Source organism: Kogia breviceps, chromosome 6 (genome assembly GCF_026419965.1).
Source record: "Kogia breviceps isolate mKogBre1 chromosome 6, mKogBre1 haplotype 1, whole genome shotgun sequence".
NCBI classification, from domain to species: domain Eukaryota; kingdom Metazoa; phylum Chordata; class Mammalia; order Artiodactyla; family Physeteridae; genus Kogia; species Kogia breviceps.
Genome location: NC_081315.1, coordinates 68,177,031 through 68,192,040, shown reverse-complemented (window position 1 = coordinate 68,192,040; position 15,010 = coordinate 68,177,031). Strand labels below are relative to the sequence as shown.

General features: G+C 37.5%; 1 protein-coding gene across 1 annotated transcript in view; it reads right to left on the bottom strand.

The window, feature by feature from the left end:
• CPE (carboxypeptidase E) overlaps positions 1–15,010 on the bottom strand; it is a 110,841-nt gene that overhangs the window by 12,194 nt on the left and 83,637 nt on the right. The window contains exons 3-5 of the mRNA XM_059065875.2: positions 14,526–14,693; positions 5,085–5,202; positions 3,694–3,876 (exon numbers count right to left, since the gene is read on the bottom strand). Of these exons, the coding sequence (XP_058921858.1) occupies positions 3,694–3,876; positions 5,085–5,202; positions 14,526–14,693 (469 nt within the window). The remainder of the gene's footprint in view (positions 1–3,693; positions 3,877–5,084; positions 5,203–14,525; positions 14,694–15,010) is intronic.

The following is a 15,010-nucleotide window of genomic DNA, read 5'->3' as shown; positions in this document are numbered from 1 at the left end:
CCATAAGAAATAGAAAATCAAAACAGACCAATTACTGGTAAGGAGACTGTATCAGTAATCAAAAACTTCCTAAAAAGAAAAGCCCAGGGTCAGATGGTTTCACTGGTGAATTCTACCAAACATTTAAAGAAGAATTAACACCAATTCTTATCAAACTCTTCCAAAAAACTGAAGAGGAGGGAACACTCCCAAACTCTTTTTTACAAGTCCAGCATTATGCTGATTCCAAAGCCAGATAAGGACACTACAGGAAAAGAAATTACAGGCTAATTATGATGAATACATATGCAAAATTTCTCAACGAAACACTAGCAAACTGAATTCAACAGTACATAAAAAAAAAGTCATACACCACGATCAAGTGAAATTTATCCCTAGGATGCAAGGATGGTTCAACATATACAAATCAACAAATGTAATATACATTAATAGAATGAAAGATAAAAATGATATCATCATCTCAAAATATGCAGAAAAAGCATTTGAAAACATTCAGCATTTTTTCATGATAAAAACCCTCAACAGATTGGGTATAAAAGGAACATTTTAACATAACAAAAGTGCATATATGACAACACGACAGCTAACATCATACTCAATGGTGAAAGATTTAAAGCTTTTCCTTTAAGATCAAGAACAAGACAAGGGTGCCTACTCTCACCATTCCTATTCAACATAGTGCTAGAAGTTCTAGCCAGAGAAATGAGACAAGAAAAATAAAAGACATCCAAGTTGGAAAGGAAGAAGTAAAATTATCTCTGTCTGTAATGATATGACCTTATGTATAGAAAACCCTAGAGACTCCACAAATACACACACACACACACACACACAAAGAAAAAAAAACTGTTGGGACTAATAAAATAATTCATAAAAGTTGGATACAAAATCACCATACAAAGATAAGTTGCATTTCTATATGTTAACAACAAACTATCCAAAAAACATATAAAGAAATCAATCTCATTTACAATAGCATCAAAAACAATAAAATACTTAGCAATAAATTTAACCAAGGAGATGAAAGAGCTGTACACTGAAAACTATAAGACATTGATAAAAAAAATGAAGAAGATACAAAGATAATGAAAAGATATCCCACGTTCATAAATTTAATACTGTTAAAACGTCCATACCACTCAAAGCTATCTATAGATTCAATACAATCCCTATCAAAATTCCAATGGAATTTTTCACAGAGATGGGGGAAAAAAACAATCCTAAGATTCATACAGAGCTACAAAAGACAATGACTAGCCAAAGCAATCTTGAAAAAGAAGAACAAAGCTGGAGGCATCACACTTCCTGATTTCAAACTATACTACAAAGCTAATATAATGAAAACAGTAATGGTACTGGCATAAAAACAGACACACAGACCACTGTAATGGAATCAAGAGCCCAGAAATAAACACTGATATATACACTCAACTAATATTTGACAATAGAGCCAAGAATACTAAATGGGAATAAGACACAGTCTCTTTAATAAAAAGTTTTGGGAAAACTGTATACACATGTGCAAAAGAATGAAACTGGACTTTTATCTTATGCTGTACACCAGTATTAATTCAAAATGGATTAAAGGCTTAAATGCAAGACCTGAACTGTAAAGCTCCTAGAAGAAAACAGAGAAAAAGCTCCCAATACCGGTCTTAGTAAAGTTTTTTGGGTATGACATCAAAAGCACAAGCAACAAAAGCAAAAATTAATACGTGGGACTGCATCAAACTGAAAGCTTCTGCACAGCAAAGGATACGGTCAACAAAATGAAAAGGCAACTTAAGGAATGGGAGAAAGTATTTGTAAATCATATATTGCATAAGGAGTTAATATCCAAAATACATAAAGAACTTATACAACTCAACATCAAAAAACCCCCAAACAACCTGATTAAATGATGGGCAGAAGACCTGAATAGATATTTTTCCAAGGAAGATACACAGGTGGCCTACAGGCACATGCAAAGATGCTCAACATCATTAGACATCAGAGAAATGCAAATCAAAACCAAACTGAGATATCACCTCACACCTGTCAGAATGGCTATCATCAAAAATAACACAAATAACAAATGTTGACAATGATGCAGAGAAAAAGGAACCCTCCAACACTGTTGTGGGGAATTTAAATTGGTGCAGCCACTGTGAAAAACATTTTGAAGGTTTCTGAAAACACTAAAAATAGAACTACTATACAGCCCAGCAATTCCACTCCTGAGTATATATCCGAAAAAAACAAAAACACTAATTCAAAAAGTTACATGCACCCTAATGTTCATAGCAGCATTATTTACAATTGACAAGATATGGAAGCAACCTAAGTGTCCATCAACAGATCAATGGATGAAGATGTGGTATATTTTTACACAATGGAATACTACTTAGCCATAAAACAGAATGAAATTTTGCCATTTACAGCAACATGGATGGAGTTGGAGGGTATTATGCCCAGTGAAATAAGTCACACAGAGAAAGATAAATACTGTATGATATCTTATATGTGGAATCTAAAAAATAAAGCTGTGAATATAACAACAACAACAACAACATAACAGACTCACAGATATAGAGAACAAATTAGTGGTTACCAGTGGGGAAAGGGAAGCAGGGGGCAAGATAGGGGTAGGTGATTAAGAGGGACAATTGCCATATATAAAATAAGCTACAAGCATATATTGTATAGCACAGGGAATACAGCCAATACTTTATAATAACTATAAATAGAGTACAACCTTTAAAAATTGTGAATCACTATATTGTACACCTGTAACTTATATAATATTGTACATCAACTATACCTCAATTTTTTAAAATAAACAGAATAAACATATATCAGAAAGAAAAATCTGGAAGAATATTTTTCTCAGGGCATAATTCAATCAAAAAAAAAGCATATTAAACAAACCAAAATTCTATAATTAGCCACTGCTGCTACTGTCCTAAATTCTCTTTTCACTTCCAGGTAGGCCACAGAAAATTGTTTTAGGCAGAGGAAAAAAAAAAATCAGTATCTTTACATTTCACTCTTCATCCTTGGTAGGGGCAATATTACACAACTATGAGTGATCCAGGTAGCCTGAAAAATGAGGGCTCTTCAAAGTCCATGCTAGAACAGATTGCCACATGAGCTGCCTTGGTGTCTAGAGATGCTTCCTCCAGCTGTGCTGAGGTGGGCTTTTCCCTTTTCAGACCCAATAAAAGGTGAAGTGCTTCCTGATCTAATAATAGTGTTTACTGCAGCAGTGAATACAAAATAAACATTCCACATGAAGTGAAATTTTTTAAATAAAAACAAACGGTATGTGGACCAAGATATACTAAAGGCCAAAGCCAGCCCTCTAAAATATACATTTACCTACAATGGAAGCATGACTAACATATAACCAGGATGGTATCTTATTCCCTAAGGCCAGAATTTGAAAAGTAGGGTAATTAACAATATTCAATCTATATTTTCCCAGTGGATGTCTTCAGTTTGTTTACTACACCTCTTCAATTAGCATCTTGATTCTTAAAAATCAACAAAAAACTATACATAGCAATCATTCATGCAGAAAGTGGACTAATTTTAATGGATGAACTATAGGTTCAGTCTATTTCTTAATGACTGAAGATTGAAGTTTCCCCAAATGTAAACGGTAATTATTTTTTAAAAGCCACTAATCACATAAACAGCAAAAGGGAAACTCACCTCCAGGCACGCTGTACCACGCTGCGCCGTTGGTCGTTCCTTCTATGAAGCTGCTGTCGTCATCATTCTTGCGACACGGGGGCCGACCCGGGTCTGACATGGGGGGGTTGAAGGACGAGTACGCCCGAGCCAAGCTTTGGAAGATGTCATCATCTGGGCAGGAGCTGTATTCATGAGCACTACCTGGAAAATAAACCCACAAGACTAAAGAAACTGACACAGGCTGAGGAGCACTGCGTGTTTTCTGAAGAGTGATTTGGTGTTGATCCCTTGCTGACGTACTTTTTAGCTACATCACTATGGGAAAGGAGTGAAGATTTACGTACTCAACAATTACACCTTAGCTTTTAGGTTGTATAATGTCCACTCCTAATACCACAAAGCAGAAACTGGGTAGAATGTACATTCTGCTTATTAATTGAAAGTTTCACAAGAAAAGGTGACAAGTTCATAGTAAATTGGACTTGGGAAGACAGCAAGGAGATTTCCATTGTTAACTCCACAGGCACTATGAAGCACTCTCACACATATTTTTCAGTATCTAAATTTACAGTTTTAAAAAATCTCCTATGTGTATTACTGAAATAAATAATATCTATTTTAGTACATGGTATTCTTATTCTGTATTATCAACTATGCCAGTCCTTTAAATTTCCAGCTATTGACAAACCACAAAATCTCCAAATTTTAAGGATGTTTTACCAAAGACTCTTCAAAACTCAGTTTCCAATACCTACAGTTATCCTGTGTTTACAAAGACCTAGCTTTTCAAAGGCTCCTGAGAATCCATTCAAAGCAGGAAATTTCCTGGAACAACAAAAATTAAGCTGGTAATATCTATCTGGCTAAAGTTTGCTGTGCTTAACTAAAACTAGTTAAAGCTTAACTGAAACTAGTTAAAGGAGACCAAAGCATCACTTACCCTCCCTGACACCACCAAGAAACAGTTCCAAATGCAGAAGTGTGAGCGCACAAAAAGACGCATGCAGAGATGTATATGGGCCCTGATGGAGCGCCAAAAGGCTGCCTCCATTTTTAAGCTATCTTGTACATAAACCTACATAAATTCCATTATTCCTCCATTTTACCAGAGTCCAAGAGTGATCCAAGTTCATGACTTCTGTTTTCTCCCTTTCTCTTCTCTAAGTATTCAGTCAAGATCATGTTTCTCTTCACCTAAACTTTTTTTTAAAATTTATAGTCTCTTTCTGCCAGATATATATGCCAATACCACATGAAACAGGGGATATTCCAGTTCAGTAGATATATTTCTACAGGCAAAATCACTGAATGACCAGTCCCTTTAAAGAATACTACAGAAATCATCCAATAAACTCTTGTAAACGAATTGTAAACCTTGAACCAATTAGAGAAGCAGGAAGGACACCTACCGCTCCGCGTCTCATCATATGGGTAATTAGCCACAAGGTCTCCTCCATGAAGATTGGCCGAAAGCACAAAAGGAATATCCATAATCCAATGAATGACAGCCTTGGTCTCAGGAGCAAGCTGTATTAAAGATTAGAGGTTAAAAGGATTCTAAAATGTGGCAGTCATTGGTGGGATCACTTGACAGAAAAGACACAGAAAAGGTAAAAACAACAACAAAACCCAAAAACAACAACTGAAAGCTGGTCTTATTCCAAGTACTCTGTGATTGTTTTTGTAGGAAAAAAGAAAGGAGCAGCATTCCCCATCTCTATCTTTCTCAGACTTATAAAAAATATTTTGGTTTCCTTGAAAGTTCTACTTAAAAGCTGCCAGATTTTCTTTCTTTGTAACTTGAAAAACAGCATACAAATCACTTACAAATTTGGGCACAATTCCATCTGATCTTTGTTAATAATAACTACGGATAAGACAAGGAGGAAAGAAGATAGCTGAGCTGCAGAACAGGATTCTTTCTCTGTGGTGGTGCAACTGAAGAAACATATGGTAGATTTTCCTTCCAATTTTTGCTTACTATTTTTCCAATTCCCTTCAACTACTTTAAACATTTTTCCTAAGAAAAAAATTAAATTGGGTCTCTTCCAGATTTCACCATCAAATAGTTTACTTTGGGATGATCATCTTAAATTTTAAAACAAAGGCAAAAGTTTCAGGAATTCATGTTGTCTTTTGAATGATTCACAGCCCCTCATACCTTGGAAGCAAAACAAAGGAGGAAAGAAATTTATACCAAAGAATTAAACTCAGCCAAAAGCTTGATACTTTTATGTGATGAGTTTTTAATAGCAACTAGGAAGATTCTCAAACTACCAAGTACCTCTCTGATTTTAAAAAAAAAAAAAAGCTTTTTACTGGAGATGTGATTTATATTGTTCTTTGGGACAGAATAACTAAAAGCATCAGTAGGTTTTGATGGTTATAATTAGATCTTGTATTTGTATGTCTCTGTTCAGTTTATGAATAGCTCTCACATACACTATTTTATTCAGCTTCACAACACCCCCATTCGATAGGGGATATCCATCCCCGTTTTGCAGGGGAGAATCTGAGAGTTGCGAGTGTTAATGACGTGTCCAAGTTCAGACATTTAAGATTCAAATCCAGTATATAAACTATAAATCCCACATTATTTTGAGTATGTGAGCTTTAATGTATCAAAAACTATCCTATTTTTCATGTAGGCTACTCCTAATTGTGGAAAAGTGTGACTGTGATTTAGAATAGGACATTGTCTTTATTATTTGTTTGGTTTATCTTATTCTCACTGTAAAAAAAATATGTTCAGGGCTTCCCTGGTGGCACAGTGGTTGAGAATCCGCCTGCAGATGCAGGGGACACAGGTTCGTGCCCCGGTCCGGGAAGATCCCACATGCCGCGGAGCGGCTGGGCCCGTGAGCCACGGCCACTGAGCCTGTGCGTCCAGAGCCTGTGCTCCGCAACAGGAGAGGCCACAACAGTGAGAAGCCCGCGTACCACACACACAAAAAAAATTCATTGTAAAAAATGTAGAGGAGATAAACACAAAGGAAATTAACAACATTTATATACCATTTTATATGCCACCTATTTTGTTCAACAGATAACACTTTTTCGTGTCACTGAATATCCTGAATTATTATTTTAATGGCTGAGTAGTATCCAATGTATGGACATATTCTTAAACATGGAATAACAGCTAATACTTATTAAACATTTTCTGTGTGACACACTGAATTTTCACATCCACCCTATGAGACAGGGACTGCACATACCCCCATTTTACTGATGCATAAAGTGAGACACAGAAGTCGGGTAATAGCATGAGGCCACCTGGTTGGGAGTGATAGGACTGGACTCAAACCCAGCAGTCTGGCTCAGAGCTACTACACAAGCACTAGGGATCTCCACTTGGTGGAAGAGGAGGAGGAAATAGGAAGATGTTGGTCAAAGGGTACAAACTTTCAGTTACAGAACGCATTAGCTCTGGGAATCTAATGTATCCCCTGATGACTTAATAATACTGTATTGTGTACTTGAAATTTGCTAAGAGAGTAGGTCACAAGCGTTCTCACCACAAAGAAAAAAAAAACAAAGATAACTATGTGAGGTGATGGATGTGTTAATTAGCTTGATTGTGGTGACCATTTCACAGCATATACATATACCAAATCATCACACTGTACATCTTAAATCTATACAATTTTTATGTGTCAATTATACTTCCATAAAGCTGTGAGGGGTGGATCGCCAATTGCTGGGTATTGCCTTGTTTACTATGAAAAAAATGCTGTGAACACACTTGTAGCTGCACTCTTTGTGCAGATCCATATTTTTTTAAGGGAAATTTCCCTAGAAATGGAAAGAACTGACCAAAAACTTAAGCACATTTAGAAAAAATTTTTAAATGTATTCCAGACTGCACCCCTGAAAGATACAACAATATACCCAGCAACAGTATAATAAACCTATCATTTGTAATTACTCTTACCAACATGGGATATGTGTTTTTTAAGTCTGTCACTTTGATACATGACAAATAGAATTTTTAAAATTTTCATTCTTTGATTAATAAAACTAGAGCAGTTTTTTATATGTTTAGTGACCATTTAGGTTTATTCTTTGGTGACATGTTTATACATGGTTTAACTGATTTTTCTATTGAAATGTATATTTTCCTACTAATTTGCAAGAGTTGTTTATTTATTAAAAATATTAACCCTCTATGTACTACATATTATAGATATTTTCCAAGTTTCTTATTTGCCTTTCAAATTAAAGAATAATAATAATTAAAATATAAAACATTAAGATATTTATGTTGTCAAATCTACTGATCTTTTTTCATGGTCTTGTCCTTTGCTTTTATATTTCATTCTTTTATTCAATAACTACTATTAAGTGGCCACCATATGCCAGTTTTCTATACTGGGATTTAGAAAGTTCTATCCCACTCCAAAAATGACAAATTTACCAACATTTTCTTTTACTAGGTTCATACTTTTTATATTTAAGTCATAATACATCTAGATTTTATTTTGATCTATGCTAATATTTGTGAGATGGATTTGTCTCAATTCCATTTATTGAATAATCTATTCTTTCCATATAATCTGAAACACTCCTTTATCATAAACTAAATTCTTATACACACATAAATTTGTTTCTAAAGTTTAAATTAATTTAAATCAAATCCCGTTTAAATTTTACTTTAAATCAACTTTAAAATAACTAATACAGGACAATTTAATCAAAAAATCTATAACGTTTACGCTTTTTTGCAACGAATTTACGGTTTATTAGGCTTGATTGCTCAAGAATGGCATATTATATGATATGGGGTTACCACACATTCTTCTATAATATTCTGCTCAGAAGTTTTTCTTTTACTGCTGAATTTCTTGTCAGTCCTCTTGTTTGTACATCTGCCCCACTTTCCCTATTTATTCAAAACCCAGTGATTGGCTCTGACAAATATTTCACTGAGTTCAGACGAGACAGAAATCTCTGTGGTTTGGAGAATCACTGAGGATCCCAGGAAGGAGGTGGAACTTCACAACGTCTCAGGAGGAAAATAAGGTAGATTTGGATAGGGAAGCAAGCAAATACTCCCTGGAGCGAAGGACAGGTTTGAGTGTGAGCTTAGGAGGCAACGCCATTCTGCGGCGGACTGTACTCTTTTATTTATTATTCAACTGAAAGGGTTCAAAATGGCATGTTTCCATATATTTATATGTTGATTCATGTGTAAGAAATAATTTTGAAGGCCACATAACAAAATGTGAATGATGGTCATTTAAGAATGCTGGGTAATGGGTTATTTTTCTGCTTATTTATATTTGCTTTACCTTTTGGTTTATAATAAAATATTAATTTTTTTTTTTTTTTTCGGTACGCGGGCCTCTCACTGTTGTGGCCTCTCCCACTGTGGAGCATAGGCTCCGGACGCACAGGCTCAGCGGCCATGGCTCATGGGCCCAGCCGCTCCGTGGCATGTGGGATCTTCCCGGACCAGGGCACAAACCCGTGTCCTCTGCATCGTCAGGCGGACTCTCAACCACTGCGCCACCAGGGAAGCCCAGTATTAATTTTTTAATAAAAAAAGTTTTTAAAGAAAATGGTTTTTGAAACAAATTTAAAGATACAGTCCTGAAATGAAACATGCTACAACATAAATGATCCTTGAAAACATGCTCAGTGAAACAAGCCAGGCACAAAAGATCACATATTATACAATTCCACTCATATGAAGTGGCCAGAACAAGGAAATCCATAGAAACAGAAAGCAGATTAGTGGTTTAAGGCTGGAGTGGAGGTGGAGGGATAGTGGGGTGATAGCTAAAGGGTATGGGGTTTCTTTCTGAGATGATAAAAATATTCTGAAACTGTGTCATATCAGTTGCTCATTACCTGTGAATGTACTAAAAACCGCTGAATTGTACACTTCACATGGGTGAGTTCTATGGTATGTAAATCGTATCTCAACAAAGCTGTTGTTTTAAAAGAGAAAAAGAAAAAAAAAGATACAGTCCTGAATACACAAAGTTTTATGTGGCTATTAGGTTTAGCATATTGTTAGTTCCTATACATACACTATTGCTAATATTCATGTTACTAGATGTTCAAAAGCAAGCAAGCAAACTCCACAATTTGATAAGCTGAACTCCATTTCTCTTTGACTATTAATAGAGTCTTTTAGGCTGACTAAATGCTGAAATCTCCTGGGTACTGTAATCACATATTTAACTAATCCACAGAGAAGGCTTTGGATCACTTCTTAGATGGAGCCCTTAACAGAATCCAGAGCCAATTATGACCTATCTTTAAAACTTCCATTTAAAGACTGTAAATACAGCTCAAATGTTATGCTCTGTAAGTAGATGGTTTTGGCTCTTAAAATATATCAAAGCTATACTTATTCCATTTTCTTCACCACTCTAGCCATTAAAGACAAGTATTTAATATATTATTTGATTTAATCACTCTGTTTCCATGCAGTCCAAGCCAAGGCTCATTTACCGAGCCCAGGTAATGATGGAAGTGACTAGGCTGAGGAGCTTGAGAGCAGATGAGAAATGACTTAGCAGGAAGAACTCCCAGGGGAGGGGGAGGAGAGACCTTGTATTCAGAGAGTTTGGGAAGAACAAGGAGAGCCTCTGGAGGATTCGGTAAAAATGTAAATTCCTCTCTATCACTCATTCCCACAGCATATACACCCCAGACTTCTTGATTCAGCAATCACAGGAACCTACAGTTTTTTAAATTGACATATAGTTGATATGCAATATTATATAAGTTTCAGTGTACAACATAGTGATTCACAATTTTTAAAGGTTATACTCCATTTGTAGTTATTATAAAATATTGGCTATATTGCCTATGCTGTACAATATATCCTTGTAGTTTACTTATTTATACATAGTAGTTTGTACCGCTTAATCTACGACCCTTATCTTGCCCCTCCCCCTTCCCTGTAACCACCAGTTTGTTCTCTATATCTGTGAGTCTGCTTCCTTTTTGTTATATTCACAGGCCTGTTCTTTTTTTAGATTTCACCTATAAGTGATATCATATAGTATTTATCTTTCTCTTGTCTGACTTATTTCACTTAGCCTAATGCCCTCCAAGTCTATCCATGTTGTTGCAAATGGCAAAATTTCATTCTCTTTTATGGCTGAGTAATATTCCATTGTATATATGTACCACATCTTCTTTATCCATTCCTCTGTTGATGGACACTTAGGTTGCTTCCATATCTTGGCTATTGTAAATAAGGAATCTGTATATTTAACCCCTGATTCCTACAACCATAGAGATTTTAAAACCACTCTAAGGAAACAGGGAACAGATTGGTGGTGCCAGAGGCAGGAGGCTGGGGGTGGATGAAATAGGTGAAGGGAGTCAAAAGTACAGACTTCCAGTTAAACAATAAATAAGTCCTAGGCATGTCATGTACAGCATGGAGAAGATAGTTAATAATACCGTACTATATATTTGAAAGTTGCTAAAAGAGAAGATCTTAAAAGTTCTCCCCGCAAGAAAAAAAATGTGTAACTGTGTCTGGTGATGGATGTTAACTAGACTTATTATGGTGATTATTTCACAATATATAAAATATCAAATCATTATGTTGTACACCTCAAATTAATTATACATTAATTATATCTCAGTAAATACATACACGCACGCATGCACGTACGCGCGCGCACACACACCCACACACCACTACAAGACCAAGAAGGGGAAGTGAGAAAGGGGTGATGTGTAATAATATTAATGAAATGCCTACTATGTATCTTGTACTGGGCTGGGTCCAAACACTGTCTCTGTCTAATTGACAAAGATGGAAAAAGGAGATGGAAAAAGGAGATGGCAATATCATCCCATGATTTAAGCAGGTTTACTGAAGATTTAGTAAAATGTAAACAAATCTTGCTTCTGTTCCAGAAAGGAGACTAAAATTTAATTTTTATGCATTTTTCTTTATTTTACATTTACCCAGAAAAAGTATTGGCATTGAGACTTTTAAAAATAAAAGCTCTAATTTTTTTAAAGTGCCTTGAACAAGCATCTTTTTAAAAAAGTATTGCTTAAACTAGAAATATGAAAACATCTAATATAAATATAATACAAGTCCCATTGAGGAAGAGGAAGGCAGTGCTGGCTGAAAATGAAGGCGCTTACATGAAGGCTGCTAATCTCATATCCTGTCAACAAGAGTTTATTTCACAATTCTTCTATGATAGGTGACAGGAATTCTTTCTCTCATTTCTTAGTTTTAACAGACAGCATGGGCAAGGGGGAAAGTTTGGGCTGATATCCACACTGGGCTTCCAGAACAGTTTTTCATTTCTGTCTTAGGCCTTATAGGTCATCACACAAGACTACCCTCTTTTCCCCTCTAATGACCCCTGCCCTTTGCTTTTCCAGCTCTCCCTTCTCCAGGGAAAGATGGTTTAGGGGCTGAGAAACTGCAAATCTGTGACTCAGAAACAGGAGTGTTGGGGCTTCCCTGGTGGCGCAGTGGTTGAGAATCTGCCTGCCAATGCAGGGGACACGGGTTCGAGCCCTGGTCTGGGAAGATCTCACATGCCGCAGAGCAACTAGGCCCGTGAGCCACAACTACTGAGCCTGTGCGTCTGGAACTTGTGCTCCAGCACTCGACAGTGAGAGGCCCGCGCACTGCGATGAAGAGTGGCCCCTGCTTGCCCCAACTAGAGAAAGCCCTCGCACAGAAACGAAGACCCAACACAGCCAAAAATTAATAAATTAATAAATTAATTTTTAAAAAAGAAACAGGAGTGTTTAAGTGAGTCACTTATTAAGTTCTGCCAAAATCCTCAGCCCTTGGCAGCCCTTTTCACAGACCAGTCCCCACTTGGAGGCTCAGCCCAGGTTTCTGGGATGAACTCTAAATACAGGCAGGAAAATTTGAAGAATTTTAGACCAATAGGCTGAGACTCCCTCTCTCCTGGATCCTCTACCCAGTGTCCCAGCCACGTGCTGAGTGTGTCTGGAACTCCAGCAGCTGGTGTTGCGATCTTTTTGCCAGGCTGGATTGCACTCATTCATAATAGGCTTCAAGCCTACTGTGAGTCAGACTCAAATAGGAATTCTAATTCCTGTAATCAAGGGACTGAAATCTAGAATCACAAAGAAAAACAGCTGTGTAAACAAATAATAATATAACATCTATAAAGTTCTATATAACTATAAGCACCAAACTGGAAATAAATATACAGAACATAAAGGCAGGCTCAACAGGATCTGTCTGGAGGAGGAGAGGAAGGCTTCACAGAGGAGGTGACATGGAAGGAAAGGGAAGAGCACTGTGAACATAAAGTTAGTAGAAGACAGTATGCTTAGGGAGTACATAGCATATTAAAGCCAGATTAAAGAGTGGCTGAGCTGGCAGCTGCCAGGGGCCAAGGGAAACTTGAATGGCCCTGGAGCTGTAATAAAATGGAGACACCGTCTTTTCCAAGCTCTCACTTAGGAAAGATACTAGAAGAAGCTGATAAGCCAGAGTTGAATTGCCTGGAAAGACACAAGACGCAGTGGGGGCTGCCCCCAGCAGTCCTTGCCATTCCTCCATGATGGGCTCGCCTCCCCTCTGTGGAACTGAAAACAGTGTTCAAACGGTATGAGCTTCAAACCCAGTGTTTAGTGGGTGTGTGCGTCCATCTGACCTTGTGGTCCGGAACAGAGCACTGAGCAATGATGCTGACACAGCAGTAATAATTCCAGGTCCTGGCCTCCAGCACTTCACATGTACTGGCTCATCCAATCCTCATAACCTCACTATGGCTGGATGCTATAGTCACGTCCACACTTCAGATGAAGGGGAGGAAGCACACAGTGGTTACAGAACTTTGCAAAACTCACACAGCAAGGAGGGAACCAGAATTTGAAGCAAGGTGGCTGCTTCCAGAGCCTCCACACTAAATCATCACACTATTCTCATTTTGAGTCTTTTCCTTTATCCTCTGGGTGGTGGAGACCCGGCAAGGTTAGGGTTTTTCAGCAATAGAACAATAATTTGTGTATGAAGATCACTCTGGAGGAATTTGAGAAGACTGAAATGGAGCTGGGAGAGGCTGAACCCAGAACAAGAATGGGGGCTCCCTTCCTCATCAGGGCAAACCACAGGGCCTGATTTGGCAGAGGAAGGAGAGGCTGAAGGGTGTCAGGAGGCCAAACAGCCAAGATCTGGTTACATGGGTGGTAAGTGGTGACAGAGACGGAAAAATCAAGGCTTTGATGATCAAGTAAATGAGAGAATAGTGTTTTCTTAGGGAATTATTTATTTCTGGTCATGCTGAGCTTGAGGCCCCAGGTGTCTGTCACCAGAAAAAGAGACTCAGTAAGCAAGCAAAAGAGGTCTGGGAGAATGTATATAATGGACAACACTGAAGGTCCAGGAGAGGATGGAAACCCAAGGAGAGACAGAAGGGCAGCAGATGGGACCCTGAAGGCCAGCGTTTAGGCCAAGGCAGAAGAAGCAGGGAAAGAAACTGAGAGGTGGTTTGAAAGGTACTAGAAGAGGTAGGAGAAAGTGCAGTTGTGCAAGGCAGAAGAGGAGAAAGTTCTGGAAAATAAGAAAAAGGTCAACAAGCGTGGAATGCTGTAGGAGTTGCTAATCAGATGTGCTGATAAAGGGCCTCTGAACAGGCCAAAAAGACTTTAGACAACTGGGTTCTCCCTCCTGCCCCTGTCCCTACCTCTCACTCCCTAAACCCCTGACCACTTCTAGGGGAAGGACTAGTTTCCAGGCCCCAGGCATCCCAGCCTTGACTTTCACAGCCATAGTGAACAATCCCATACAAGCTTTCACAACACTCCTGCGTAATAGACATCTTTCCTTAGGCTGGAGGACAGAACCCAGGAAAACCATACATGTTCTCTACCTTTGTGTTTTGATCCACAATTTTCTTCAGATTTTTCAACAGATGATTATTTGGACCACCTTCTTTCTCATTAACATAAACTATTCTGTCCAGGTCAGGAAAGTTCCGGTTCAGATCTATTCCCTGGGCATTGCTTCGACCCACAAACCAGTCCTTCAGCTCACCAGGCTGAAAAAAAAAAGATCAGAGGAAAATCATCAGTTATTTATTATTATTGTTACCATCTATTTAAGGTCTTCATTAATGACTTTTTAAATAATTTATTAAGATTATTCATTTCACCAATATCCTCCTACAATGGCATTTTCACTATCTTACTGATATACACATGAAAGTATCAGGTTTAAGGTATATATTATGGATATTTTGAAAATATTCTCAACGAACAATATTTTAAATTTCAATAATAATTTTATTTAAAAGATATTCAACATCAAACTACAAAAAATGTCCATGTGTGTTAGCTAGTAGTAGATGGCATGTCT